The sequence below is a fragment of the Serinus canaria genome, chromosome 4 (assembly GCF_022539315.1).
Source record: "Serinus canaria isolate serCan28SL12 chromosome 4, serCan2020, whole genome shotgun sequence".
Classification (NCBI taxonomy): Eukaryota; Metazoa; Chordata; class Aves; order Passeriformes; family Fringillidae; genus Serinus; species Serinus canaria.
The window spans coordinates 43,643,866-43,659,073 of NC_066317.1; the positions used below are offsets into that span (position 1 = coordinate 43,643,866).

The 15,208-nt window shown below is 38.5% G+C and overlaps 1 protein-coding gene across 6 annotated transcripts in view; it reads left to right on the forward strand.

Moving 5' to 3' along the window:
- DLC1 (DLC1 Rho GTPase activating protein) overlaps positions 1-15,208 on the forward strand; it is a 217,037-nt gene that overhangs the window by 111,487 nt on the left and 90,342 nt on the right. The window contains exon 1 of one of the 6 annotated variants that reach the window (XM_018926412.3): positions 6,500-6,758. The exons of the other annotated variants lie outside the window; for them this stretch is intronic. Within the exon in view, the coding sequence (XP_018781957.1) occupies positions 6,644-6,758 (115 nt within the window). The 5' untranslated portion in view covers positions 6,500-6,643. Of the gene's footprint in view, positions 1-6,499; positions 6,759-15,208 lie in introns of those variants that run through there. 6 annotated transcript variants of the gene reach the window in all.

Genomic DNA, 15,208 nt, shown 5'->3' on the forward strand with positions numbered 1-15,208 from the left:
GCACCAGCACCAATGTTTGTTTTTTTTTTTTCTTCAATATGCAGTATTTCAGAAAACATATGGCTGTAGGGGCAGAACTTTTGGGTTGTTGTTGTTTTTTTAATAACATAAGAATAGTTATAATCAGTTACATTAAAAACAGGTTAAAATGGAACAATGTGAAAATGAAACTGGAAGCACATCTTTCTTTCATGTTATTCAGTTAATTATTATTTTGTATTTATGGCTGTGATTAGGAATGCTTTCTGCGTTCCTGTCTTGGTTTATTTATTATTCTTGGAGCACACAGTGATAGTGAGACAGCAGCTCAGAAACAGCCAGATAAGCTTGCACTTTGAAGTGCACAGAACTCTAATTAAGCTGTGGGGCTGTTTACAAAGCAGGGCCATAATCACACCAGGGAGATTGTTCATATTTATTTGAGATCACGTTTAATTTGAGACTCTTGGATGTATATTAGAAGGCTACAGTACTCAGTTTATATAAACCCATTAGTATGTAACTCACAACAAAAGCTAATTAAGGTCGATATTTTGTCAAAAGCTTCTCAGTGTTCAACCAGAAGAAAGCTTCAAGGTTAAGACATCAAAAAGTTCATGAAAACAACAACAGCTGTAGTTTCCATCACATACTGCTGCTGGCATGTGTGGACTTTGAGCATTTTCTTTCTTAAAATTGTACACACTAGTTGTTCAAAAATACAGGTCTGGACCGTGGCATGAGGTTAAAGAGCACGTACATCTTGCAAAAGCAATGTGTACAGAAGCAGTTATGGTCACCTGGAGGGAAAGTGATTGTCCTTGGGGCTTCTCTACCCCTCTCCTACCACAAGGAAGGAGAATGAAGATGTCTGGCAGTGCACCTTGACATCATGGAGGGCACTCAGGAGACTTTCTCTGTTGGTCTCCTCTCTCATGGTCTATTATCTCTTCTTCAGTTTGCACCCATTTAGCCCCTAGGCTGTTCAAAGGGTAACACCAGGGTGTTGACAGGAGTCAAAGGGGCACTTTTCTGAATGCAAAATATGGTGGGACACATAGGGTTGAGTCCATGGACTGATAAATTGCCCAGATATTTGCACCAAAGGACACCTATGTGTTAAATGAAACTTCTGGAAATTTTTAATTCACCTAATTGAAAAATAGAGATCAAAAAAAAAAAAAAAAAAACCCAAATCCAAATGAATCAAATTGTGGCTTTGTCATATGAAGATTTTTGTTGAGATTTGTCAAGCTTCTACTGAAACATTTATGTTTTAACAGAATACATTTTATTTCCATGTCTTTCCATAGGAATTTCTCTAAATCTTACCAGTTTGCTCTGCTTGGTGGCTGCTTCTCAACATGATACATATCAATTTCTCAGATACTGCAAATATTACAGAACCTGATTTTCTTTTGGAAAGCAGCACAAGTAAATTTCAAAATTCAAAGTGCTTCTTTCCCAGCCTGGTCTCCTAGACAGTATTTGGAGACATCTCCTGAGACATGAAACAATGACACATGCCATGTGCCCAGCAGCCTTTTTTAATTACATATAAAATTCTGATTCTGAATAATTCTTTTGTTTTGTGATACTTTCAGGAATTATGGCATTGGTTTTTTTGCTTCTCTAACAAGAGGAAAGATGTTTGCATGCATCAGATCAGGCAGGCTGCATAAACCCCTCAGCAAAGGAGCTCTGAATTTACCACACTATTTGTTGCAGTCTGTAGACAAGTCACAGCAAAGCTCAAACTGGCATCATGTTTAAAAAAAATATGTATCTCTGACTCCTTGTACATATTTTGGATCCATACATCCTTCCAGGCTCAAGGGGCCAGAATCATCACACAGAAGAGCCAGAGATATACATAGGAATTTTCACATTGATGAAGAGTCAGAGGGGAAGCCGTTGTATTTTAGAGCAAGCTTGAAGAGCATGAGGCTTGTGCAACTGTTAGTTTACTTCCTCAGAGCTGGACTCAGCTGGCAGAACTAAAAACAATATCACCATTCCTGTCCATCCTAGTACCCAATGCATTCTGTCTGGTTTTTGGCATTATGTTTGCAGACCAGAGTATGGATGGAACCACTGAAGGACAAAAAACAGACAGGTTTGGCAAGTGTAGGTCCTTCAGCTGGAAGTGCTGAGCAAGGGTAAGGTCAGAGGGAACTAGCCTCTGCCTCCTGCCCTTGGCTGGTTTGAGAATTATGTGTTCAAGAACGACGAGCAGCACTTTACAAGGAGATTCAGCCTTGAAAGGAAGATTGGAGAGGCACAGCTTTGCTTATGCTAACAAGAGGTTTCTAAAAATATTTCCAAAACAAGAAGTGGGAGAAGTCAGTGGTTGCAGTCCCAAGGCAGGCCAGGCCAGGGGGACAGGAAAGACACTGCCCTGGGAGAGACAGGGTGGAGCTGGTCTGAGCTGGTGGGAGGGCTGGCAGGGAAGGGAAGGTAGGGTCAGGTCTCTATTTGCTTCTGGAATTACACAAAGACTCTTCCTAGGCATGCATGCTGATCCTCATGCATGAAGTGGGCAGCTGTCTCTCTCCTGAGGGTGTACTATCACATCACCCCAATAACACCAGCTGCTGCAATCCCTTCTTGTCAGCAACAGAGCCCTCTCCTTCAGATTCCCCTCATATTATTTTTGATTCAGCACACATTTTTCTTGACCCATCCCTTTTTTAAGAACTTACTCTTTTGGGATTTTTTTTCATCTCAGCCATTAAACAGAAAACACTGAATAAAATGAAATTATTCTGGAAGGTAGCTGGAGAATTGACTGCATTATGACTGTGGTCAACACCAAAATTATTCAAACACAAAATTATTCAAATAAAAAAACCTGTGTCTGATCGTGATCATTCTTAAGTTTCAGACACAGTGAAGCCAAAAGATAGAGCTGCATCATAACATTTATCTAGACACTCCTTGGTGGTTTAGGACTTTGCTTATTTTTGCATGCATTTTGCTGTAACATCTATATCCAGCTAATTGAACTGTAGATGTAAGACATGGAATGGTGTGTTTTCCCAGTTACAGAAAGGGTATTTGTTTTCAGGAGATTTTCCAGTACACTGTCAAATAGAGCAGCAAAACATTTTCCATTTTCTTTAGAAACCCATTCCTTCCCAACCCATAAATCTCAACATTAAAATCTTTTGCCCTTAATGTCATTCCAGTGCTCCAGTTTAGCAGTTTGGTTTAAGAACAAATGAATCTAGTACACTCATGTTGATCAACACCAAAGATTCACCTGGTGAGGTCTGTACCATGTGTGCTAGGTACCAATGGCTCCCTCTCCCAGTTCAGACTGTAAGTATGAGTTCACCAGAGAAATGGAGGAAGTTCTTCCACCCAAACAATCTGCAAGCAACTGCAGGCCTATGATTCAGGTAGATGTCTCTGTGAAAACAGCTACACCTTCAAGGGGAACAGGAACAAGCCTGAGCTGAAATGGAAAATATCTCCAAATCAGTAGATTCATTTGGGCAGTAGCAACCGGGAATGTGGGAGGAGCTTGCCTGAGATTCCGAGCAGGACTCTCAACAAGGGTAATGGCACAGTGGTGGTAGCAGCTCAGCAGCTTTCCCCTGAACACACGGGTGCTTTCTGGCACAGAACTCCTTGTCGCTGTCCCCCTGGTCCTGCTGCCACCAGCTGTCTGTACACTGGGCTTGTGGATGCTTTTTCAGCATCATGTGGCCTTTGAGAGGTGCAGAGCAAAACTGAGTGCATTGTTCCACAAGGGGCAATTTTAATTTATGCAAGAATGAAGACTGCAGCAAAGCTCTGCCCTGATACCATCTTTTAACATGATTTTAAAAATTCTTAAAAGTCATGCGCTTTCATATTGCATGGCAAATTCTTACCTCATTTTGTGACTGTATTGGATATCATGAATCTCAGATTTCCTTTGCTGATCATATTATTTGCTTTTAACTGTATTCCCCATTTATATCTCTGTCTACACTTTTCTAAAATTAATATCCGTAATTTTCTATCCATATTTCTAGCCTATCTATATTTAATTATTTACCTGCACATGACCCATTAAAAATTTTCTGCCATTTAATTATTTACACAGTCTTACTTAGATTACCTGTTTATTTGTGTTGGAGCATTACACAAACAAACACTTTTAGCAGCATTTCTCTGCTTCATTACAGTTTATTCCTCCTTTGCCCTTTGCCATTTTCCAGACCATTTTGTTGAGCAGGTTGTAAGAACTGTTTTAAATATTTCAAATATATTCATGTCAACAGGTGTAATATAGCTCACAGTAACTCTCAAAAAATCAAACCCTAATTAGAAATATATGTATGTTGCTGGTTTTATTTTTAAATTCTTTAAAGTTGTTTTATCTTCTAAAATGACTGATGGTCTACATGTGTTTATTGACATTGTAGCCTGGACTAATCACATGATTTTGAAAATGTTCCACCAACACCACTCTTTGGTTCATATCTCCAAGCAGTCTTGGAGCATGTGAATGGGATGGGTTCCAAATGAAACTAAGCCAAAAGATGCACCCTGGTAGCGTGCCAGTGACCTCCAACCTGATCATGAAACCCTGAGGATTCATTCAGGTCACAAGATGCAGGTAGACTTAGCTCAAAGTTACTCTACCTTGAGATGTGTCAAAACTTTGGTACCATTTACTTTGATGTATGAATCCATTCTCTCTGGGCTATGTTGCTGGTAACGTAGACATGGCCAGGGGTAGTTAAAACCATGCTGAGACTGTCTTCACCTTGTTGCCTTCTAAAATAGAGAAATTCAGCATCTTCATTTAAAAATGAATAATGTTCTTCTGAGCTGTTCACTAATAGCAACAACAGCAGATCTCATCTGAACAGAGTGTGTGTTTCAAAACAGATACATTGTGCTCTGGTCATCGTGTCAGCTTTTGCCTATGTAAGCCTATGTCAGGATCTGCCTGTGCAAGCATTGCACTTGCTATACCAGGAATTTTTGTAAGAATAATAATAAAGAAAAAACAAACCCCCCCAAAAAAAACCCACAAAAGCACCCCAAGGAAAAAAAAGCAGCAAAAACCCCACAACCATGCAAGAGTGTGCTATCATATTGGATTTCTCTGGAGAGTTGGCTGTGTCTTTCTCCATCCAGCCTCAAAAAGGAGGGGTGTAATGAGGAAAGCAACTGCAAACTATAGAGATCATTTGCTGCTGCTTTGTTCAAAGACACAGACAGGACATTAGTGTTTGCAGATGCTCTATAAAGATAAAAGACTAAAAGGTCTAGATGGGAAGAAATTATGATCTGCATTAAATAGATGGTGAGCCAGTTATTCCCTCAGTTACACTATTGCAAATCCCATAAATTTCATTTAATTGTCAGAATGAGATAACAATTTCTCTTAAAGGAAATGATGACTAGTGAAAATAAAGGGAACTGAGCAGACACCAGAAAAAAATACAACAAATTAAAAAGTGTGAAATAAATTATTTAATGTTATGAAAAGAAAAGCTATTTTGTTTTAGGAAGAAATTCAAAGGGAATGAAAATCCCTTTGTTAAGGGTTAAAACTCTCAAATCTGTAATTTTTTCTCCCTATGCCAACCTCACAAGAAGTTAATCAATAGATTCTAATAATAATACTTCTAAATAAAATATTGGTATATGATATTAATAGCTGTAGTTGCTGTAAAAAGAAATTAAGGATCACCTGTAGAATGAACATGAAGACAACTTTATTTGACAGGTTTTGCTTTCCCATATAATGGAGGGGATTAGGTTTTTAAACTGGTATCTCTCATCTCTTCACACATTAACATATAGTATTAAAAAGGGAAAGAGAGTCTCAGGCACTCCTTTATTCCTCTCTTTCTCCCTCAGGGAAGCCACAGGGCACAGTCATCAATTAAAAAGGTCAAAATAAGCAAGGTCAAATGGCTTCATTTACTGTGACTATTAATCTCAGTTACATTCGTAAATATTTTTCATATGGGAGCTTATCTTTCCACTCAGCAAAGACTTGGGGGCTTAGTTCCCTCTCCTTTTTTATTATCTCCTCTCTTCCTCTCATTTTTTTATTTCCTTTCATTAGTGTATTGTCATGAAGTGCTAAATATAGGGAACTCAGAATCCGGCCCTATTCTCTGTCATAACTGGGGTAAAAATGCAAAAAAATATGGTATAAAATAAAATACCTGATCTCTAGATATTTAAAATTACTTTATCTCTCTTCTATTTCTTACCTTTTTCATGTCCAAACATGAAAGATTACCTGAAATATCAGCTAAGCAGGGAAATATTATCCTAATAAATGAGCATGGAAGTATGTGCCTGGTAAGTTATTTGATTAAACAGGAAGCTAGAATCCTATAGATATCCACAAATAAAGCCCCAAATCTAAATGACTGTATCGTTAGCTCATTTGTAAACTGTTCCAGATGTAAGATTTTGGCAGCTTTCCAGTAGGCTGGCTGCAGTCTGAGCTTTCCTGCATCCGCAGTGAGAACTGCAATGCCTGACTCTTCAAGGAAAAGCTCCACAAGGCTGATGACAAATTATATAAAGTAACAACCTGCCTGCCTGGCAAAGAGAAATCCAAACAGATCCCCAGGCAGAGAATGCCCTTTTTCCTGGGGCTAAGCTACAGCCGTTTGACCTGGATGTGTGATCGATCTGCATTATGCACCACCCGGTGAAAGCCCCTCTGAGGAGATCATTTAGTGATCATATCAGGGACTCCACTGCTAGAGCCTTGGATGTTATCTGGAAAAACACCAGAGACAGACGACTGGCAGGTGAGAAGGACGTTACATAAATATATTTTAAAATTCATAAGGGATCAAAATCTGGGACAGTAATCAGTGGTATCATTTGCATATGTGTCGGTGTAGCCTCTGAGTATTTCTCCAGCCTTTTGTTTGTGTGTCATGTTACATCTGTGCTGTGCCTAGGGTGGAACTGTGTGTGCTCCTCTAACTAAATGAGACAAACTTGGGTTAAAAGAAGAACAGCAGTGAATTTTGGTTCAGTATTATGGCACGAATTCCTCAGACTAAAGTGTGCTGAAGCATTTTATTTTGCTGTTAGGTCAGACCTTGTGCTCCAGTGCTGTGATGTGCTTCAGTGAGTTGCGTTACGGAGCGTTTTGTAGCCAAGGAGTGTGTCAGTTGGAATATCTGGGCTGTGCACTGAGCAATTACTGGTATTTCCTCTGGCAAGGATTTCAGTGCTGTGAGCTCCAAGTGAGTATCAGGTATGCCAGAGCTAGGCTTCTGAGATATAAATTACCAGCCATCTATCCAGTTTCAGTCCACATTTTTATTTTGACTTGCGAATATTCAAAAACTGGAGGCAGAACATAATTGAGGGCTGGAGAAGAAGATAATTTAACTCACTTTTTTTTTCTCTTCTATTATTTTCGGTTAGATGAATGCCTTTCATTCACCTTGCTGGGGTTGTTACTTTTATTTTGCAGCATTTAGAGGTTTCAAAAAAGGCAGCAGAAGTGCACAATGGGTGTGACTGCCAGAGGAATTGTTTTGGTTTGTTTGTATACTTACAGTGGGGGTGGTTTATTCCAGGGGGAAGGAAGGAGGGAGGAGAAATGTGAATAATGATAAGATCAGATGAGATGACCAAGAGGCAGACTTTATGGCTTACTAATGTAAACTGAACTTTTACATCACTCTCCTGCGTTTACGTTTTGGAGAAATAAGAGTAGCTAAGTGCATAACAGACATTTGGTTGAGTACTGATTCCAAAACTGATTACACTGGGTAATCAGGCAGTGAAGTGCCATTGCCTATAAAGAAACACGTGGGCAAAATCTGCTCTGAATTAGACCCACTCATAAAAACCTTGCTCTGCCCATGTGTATAAGTGACTGGACTAATTCTGTGCCTATTCCCATAGATGGCAAAGGAAAGTGAGTTTCCTAGGCAGAGGAATTCAGCTTTACACTGTTTTACAGTAAAAGCTCATGGTCACAGGAGATAGGGGCATCATATGTACTGTAGTGCTCTGTAGGTGGTCATAAATATGGCAGTGTCATAAAAGCACTAGACATTAACCTCTATGCACAGCAAACAGAACTGGGCAGACAGTCCACTTCATGTCTCAAAAGTGTGTTATAAAACTGGGATTCTTTGGTAGCCTTAACCACTGCAGGACATGGAGCAGCAGTCACAAGACAGATCCTGATGTTCAGGGCAATGCTGAAACTCCACTGGAAGAAGGAACGAGAGGAAAGAAATTCTGAGTGAAAAGGCATGGATGTTACACAGCTCTATAAAAGGGAAGCCAGTGGGGCCAAGTCAGCCTTTGTTTAATTTGCATGTTGCCTGGTCAGCTGGACATTTGTTTACCCTGAGATTCTTTGCCATTCTACCTGCTAGAGATGTTTATGTGAATGCTTTGAAGTAAGCTTTTCAATTTATCATTAAGTTCAGAATGACATCTGCATCAACAGACCCCAAGTACCTCTGGCCTGTGTCCACATACAACAACTGCTACCAACTGTCTTCTATAAAATTGTTTCCCTCTCATCAGCTGACATAGGAAAGCATTTAATGATATGTAATTTATACCCTCAGAATGTGACCTACATATGAAAGTATGCAGATTTTATCAGGATACACAAAGAACTTGATAAATGTGTATATTTAACCTTGCATATGATTATCAAATATTTGGAGGCTAAACAACTGCTAATTATATTTCTGGAGACTCTGTCACATTCCTAGAAACGGGGAGTGAACATGAACCCTTTAGCCCCTTTAGCTGCACTGATAAGGGTCGGCATGTTTTTATTCTACTTGGCAGCTGGTTATGAGCCGTCACAGTTTTTATCAATACAAGGCTTAGATGTTAGAGGACTCTTAAAAACTGTGACAGTTCCATTTTCCAGGCTGTGCTGGTGATGTAGACTTGTCAGTCCACTAGTATATTTGAGCTGCTGTCAGTCAGAAACCCAAAAATCAGGCTAAGCCCCCAATAAGAGGTATGTAGTTGGAGTAGATATCAGGGTGTATTCCAGAAAATACTTCATGATTAACAGAGATTCAGGGAGAGAAACAAAACAGCAAGTTGTGTTGCTGATCTGTTTGTTCTCTGGGACATCAGCAGTTTAAACTGCTGACTACCTGAAAATGGTCAAGAAGGGTCATGACACTGAAAGAAGAAAACCTCTTCGATCAGCAATTTGTGTTATCAGGACACGCCTTTAACAAAACACATTCTTTCCAAAAGAAAGAAGAAAATCTGAAATATGCATTCTTCATGACATAGTCAAGACAAAGTAAACGTTTTGCCTTCAAAAAATCCTTCTAGCCTGCACACAGAAATAGCACTTCATGAAATGTAATTTGATATAATCATTAAAAAGGGAGAACTATCTACTCCCTAAGTAGAAATTATATCATAAAAAACGTTTTTTCCATTAGATAAGAATGGCTGGAGAAGAGAAGACTTTGGGAAGACCTTGTAGCAGCCTTCTAGTGTGTAAAAGGGGCTTACAAGAAAGCTGGACAGGAACTTTTCACAAGGGCATGTAGAGAAAGGACAAGGGGTAATGGACTTCAACTGAAAGACAATAGGCTTACACTAGATGTTAGGAAGAAATTCTGTACTGTAAGGGTAGTGAGGCACTGGCACAGGTTGCTCCCTGTCCCTGGAGGTGTTTGAGACAGGGCTGGATGTGGCTTTGAGCAGCTTTTGGGGTCAAACCTTTGATGTGGCTTTTTGGGTCTAGTGGAAGGTGTCCCTGCCCACGGCAGGGGTCTGGAACTAGATGATCTTTAAGATCTCTTCCAACCTAAACCACTCTATCATTCTAGGATTGTATGATCATATAGTCTTACTGACACAAAAGAAAGTCAGCAATAGTCCTGTACAAAAGGTATCCAAAATGTTTGAGGTGCTGTTAAAATTGCATGGAATTAATTGACTCTAGCTGAAAACACTTTGATTTTTGTGGGTGCAGTAAAGGAATGCAAATGAATGCACACTGCCTTCTCAGGTCACCTCTCCCAATCTGAGCACTATAGAGCAGCATCCTGATGCTGCTTTTAAACCCCAACACCAGGCCTGAGGTACTGCCTGTGCTGTCTCATCACATGGCAGAGCAGCCTGTGATTCAGCCTGCTGGGGTGGAGCACGCTCATAAAAATATATTATTATGCCTTATTATGGTACATTGTTACTGTTGTATAAATTTGGTATAGCATATAAATATGGTATAGTATATAAATATGGTATATATTTATAAAATACCTATCCTGATGAGCAGTGAGCTGCAGCTCATCACAGTCACATCATAGCAGCATAGATTATGGTTTTCCACTCTGTCTTTTTACCTCTTTCTTGATTTACAGAGAAAATGAACATCTAGACACAGGTATATAGTCATAGCTGGTGATCTTAAATCGTTGAAAATTATTCACTAGATAAATCATGAAATATTTTCAATTTCTGGGACATCTAAAATGGCCACTAGAGGTGAGAAAAAATTTGGGGTAACAGATAATAGAGTGAACAGCAAAAAATAAGGACTAAAGAGAGAAGACTTAAGTTGTCAGAGCCTCTAAATAGGCAATATAAAAATTGTAAGTTTTCCTGTTATTACATTCACAAGAAATGGATTTGGAGTTCCCAATTAATTCCCCTTACTAATGTCAGACCACATCCTCAGCTGGGAAGAAAAGAACATTCTGGCTTCTTCAGTGGACAGACCTCCCAAAGAGACCAGGATTTCATGCGCGAGGGCAGGAGCACAGAGGGAGCTTTCACAAAACAGGAAGCATCATTCTCAGCTCTCAGATGCACACACCCTCAAAACATTTTAGACAGATTTATCCTAGGGCCTTCACTGTTCTCTGAATTTACATCACCCAATGTAGCATTTATCTGCATTGTGCTAAGAGGCACTATGTGCACCATACAACACGACTAAAGAGCCTGGCTTTTACGTTTCCACCATCATTTTTGGAATGCATGAGTACAACTGACTACTAATGTGCCTGTCTTTTAAATTAAGAGGCTTTTTTTATGGTGCAAAAGTTACATTGTCTTCTGAAATTCTGGTATTATAGACAAAAAAAAGAATATGTAGGTAGTCTGAGGTTGGTGAATTACTGATAGTTTTGCTGCAGAAGCTTAGCCATTGAAAGCCTGGGGTAAAAAAAAATTTATAAATGAACTTTCAGCTATTCTAGTTGAAATTATATTGTTTATTTACCTACTTACCATTTCTCATGTTCAATTGTCTTTTTTTCCTAATTTAAAGTTCACTAAAATTTCTCAATATTGTATTTACCCCAGGAATGTATTTAATTTGTACCTTTTAGCCTACTGAAGTGGGCTTTTGCCACCATTGTTTTTCTTAGTTTTGTTTTCTGTTCATTGCCAAAGAAATCAAAATTACTCAATTTCCAAGATCTGTTACAGACCAATTCTCATTATGCCTACTTTGCTAGTATTTGAATCATCCAGAAAGATTCTGTATGTCCTTGTAAGCTATTGCTAAAGATATAGCCAAAGAGGGAATTCTGGGGTTAGTGTAAAAGTAATCCCATCAAACAATTCATTTCCATTTAGATTACATTTAGAAGACTATCAGCCAACTTTCATCTAGTTTTCATGGTTTTAGTAGAGGCTGGGTTATTTTTGAGTCTCCTAATGAAAAGTTTTCTGCAAGGCCCTTTGGATAGACCTTTTATTTTTTGAATTTATGATGATTAGCTAAAATTATACCATTATTTGATTTTTTTCTTTCTACTGGCCATTATCAATTTGCAGGACTTGTCAAGGAACATTGTGTTCATCTGCTACATACTCTGTTCTTGTTGATGCCTAATTTGTTCTCCATTATCAACATGCCTGTATTTCCAGTGGTTTTATAATTGCTGTTTTCTCTTACACTATCCTCTTACCTCTTATGCCTTAAAACATACTCATATACAGATTGTGAAGTCTGTGAGTATATATATCTAATAATTCTTCAACATTTCCCAGATATTGCTTATACTTCAAAGCATGTCTGTAGCTTTCTACAGCAAGTAAAGGAAGGAAAGAAAGGAATTTTTATTCTTTGAAATTTTTTTAAGCCCCAAGTTAAGTGAAGAATTTTGAACTACATTTCAACTGTCCTCAAAATTTATGCTCATGCAGAAGAGAAATCACTTCTTGAAGTGTTTGCTTTGTTCTGAGAGCCGAGAAAGATTTACAGCGTGTGTAGGTGAAATAAGGCCTTAGAAAATGGATACATTGCAGAACCCAAGACCACTTGATATATAGCTTCAGATACATCACTGCTCGTCTCTACCGGAATTTTTAGGAAATTACTGACCCCCAATCTGGAGACAATCTCCTTCAGGTTTGGTACTTTACTCAGGCTATTATATAAATACTAAACATAGCCACCTACCATGATGTAGAGCACAATCAACTATTGATTTGATACATATTTGAAAATAGAGAATAATTTATGGAAAAGAAATAGGAAAACAGTAAATAACAATTGTCTGATAACTGAAGGAACTGTATCTATAATAAAGCAAGAGTAGCACATCCAGTGCAAAACATATGAATAATTTATTTTGGCTGAATGGTTAAATATCATTACCATAAACAGTTTCCTCCCTTTGAGAGTGCCCATAAGCTTTGCTGTTATTGATTTAATTACTAAAAAGCTTAGAGTGTAAGCATGATTTTTGAGAAAATATTCATTTTATTCTTGTAGCTTATTATTCTTCACATCTTTCAAATTCAGATATCAAATGCAACCAGAAGTAATACATTTCATAAATAGCACACACTTGTCTAATATTTGAAAATATTGCCACACTAAATTCCAATAAGATATCTAGAGTATTGTATGCCTTTTTTAGCATTGGTGTTTTTATAATAGAATGACTGCAATTCATTTAAGGCAAAGTCCTTCAGTCAAAATACTCACTCAGAATGGCATTAGGAATTAAATGCATCATTGGGTTCTTATTCCATATTCTGTTTCTTAATTTCTTATTCTCTGTATTAAAATATAGAGAAGTGCCAAAAAGTTTGTAGGTGCCTGTAGTGTGAAGCTGGTGTTTATTTTCATCTACTGGAATGTCTTGTTTCCAACCCTCTCACGCTTCTAATTTGAAGTCTAATGCCAAAAAAGATTGAAGCTCTCAAAGAGAAGATAATGTGTGCATACTCTGTCACCTTGTCTATTTGTAATAGATATTTCATACAACTGAGCTAAATTGCACTGTTGGGAGATTGGACAATTGGAAAGTTTTCCCATTTTCCTCCATTAGTGAAATTTTAAACATTTATCTCATGGAGCTCCACCATCGTTTCTGTAATCAGGCAACAACAATGGCACTGTTTAGTCCAAGTTTACAATAAGAAGAACACAGTATACTAAGCATATTGTAAAAGTGGTTGCTAAAATATCCTCATGCATTCAGACTAACAGCTGGAGAGGATTATGGAAATACACCCTTTTTTCAGTGTTCTGTTTCTTTCTGTCATTTTTCAGTTTTTTTCAGTCATTGTAGCCAATTGTAGGACTGCAGCAAGCAGCCAGCAAGCCCATGTCCTGTCCTGCCTCAGATTTTAGGGATGTGCAGAAGAATCCAGTCCCCAGACACTTCAGCAATTAGGAATTTTTAGAAATAACTTCCCTGTTTTTGTGGGGGCTTCAAACTGATTCTTTGTTAGCATGGGTCAAGGAGGAAGGGAGCACACCCAGAGCCGTCCACAAATCATGTCCAAGAGGAACTGAGCAATTGTGTAACTCTGCACATGAAGAATGAGCCCCCAAATGAGAAAAATGTCACTCTTCCATCAGGCAGTTCTGTCAGGAGTGGAAGGAAAGATGCAATACACCTGGCAGCCACCTGTTAGGAAACCAGCCTCATCATTTATATTTTTCAACATGCAGGCTTATATGTGGTACACATTGTCAAATGGGGATTAAAAATGAGTGAGAAAGATGAAAATTATGGTCTGCTCTCTCCAGGCCCAGTTTTGTAATTCATCATTGTGGAAACTGTTAAACTCTAGTCTTAAACACTGGATAGCACAAGATAAGCAGCATTGTGTCTCTGCTAGAAGTCTGTGCTAAGGACAGACAACCAGGAGGCCTCATCCTCTCCTGCTCTTTGAACATTCATGTGCACTTACCAAAAGCAGAGGCTCACAATCCCCAGACCCAGCTCCCCAGACTGTGTGTTCTTTCAGCACTGAGCAGGCCTTTTGCACATCTAAAAGACCACTATATATTTGAAGCATTCCTAAAAACTGCTGAAAGTGCTGAACTGCTTTGTATCTGATTGTTTGGAAAGAGTCTTGCTCACAAAATATTTCAACTGCTACAGCTCTGCTAACATCTGGACATCTTCCTTACGTCAGAGGGGGATGATGAGATCCAGATGCTATGACTTACTGATGTTTTCATTAACTTCTTAGCAGTTTTGTCTTTGTTTTGTTTACCAACTGCAACTTCTTAACTCCAACTCACATATGTGAGTGTTACTGGGGAGAGGGGGGAGAAGAGCTGGAAAGGAGGGGGGCAGCCAGAGAAATTAAATTAGTTTTTGGCCCAGATCCAAAAGAACTGATTTCTCTTATTACAATACTCTGTTCCAGGATATGCAGTCTGTGGGAAGGTCAGTTCACCAAGCAGCTATTTTCAGTAAAAATGAGCTATATGATTTGCTAATTATGTTCTAATTTAAAAGTAAACATGTTAAGCTATGAAGACAACAGGAAATGAGGATGTAAGATAATATTAATGGCAACCTTGCGAACTTTGCATTTACAATCATGCCTAAACCTAATTGCCATATAGAGAATATTTATTACTCTGAGGGAATGCCACTATTGGAGCAGACACAGGAGGGAGCCCACTTATGTGTAGGCTACACATTAGGAACTCACTGAATAATTCTTTGGCAAGAAACATAGTAAAAAAACACAAACCAATAAAACAGGAATAAAAACAACATATCCAAGAATCTGTATAGTATCTCTGTGGCAACAAACGCCTTATATTTGCTAATTATACAAATTATTATTCTCTACATATTATAGGATTGCTTTTATAAGAATTTAAACCATTTCCAAAGACTAGTTCCTTCAGCTTTTTATCACTGAAAATAGAAGTGGTGCTGGCAGGACAGCTTTCTGTTCAATGCACATCCTATTAAGAGGTTGAAGTGAACTTTCAAAAACTGACTAAACTTGCATTTGCATTTTA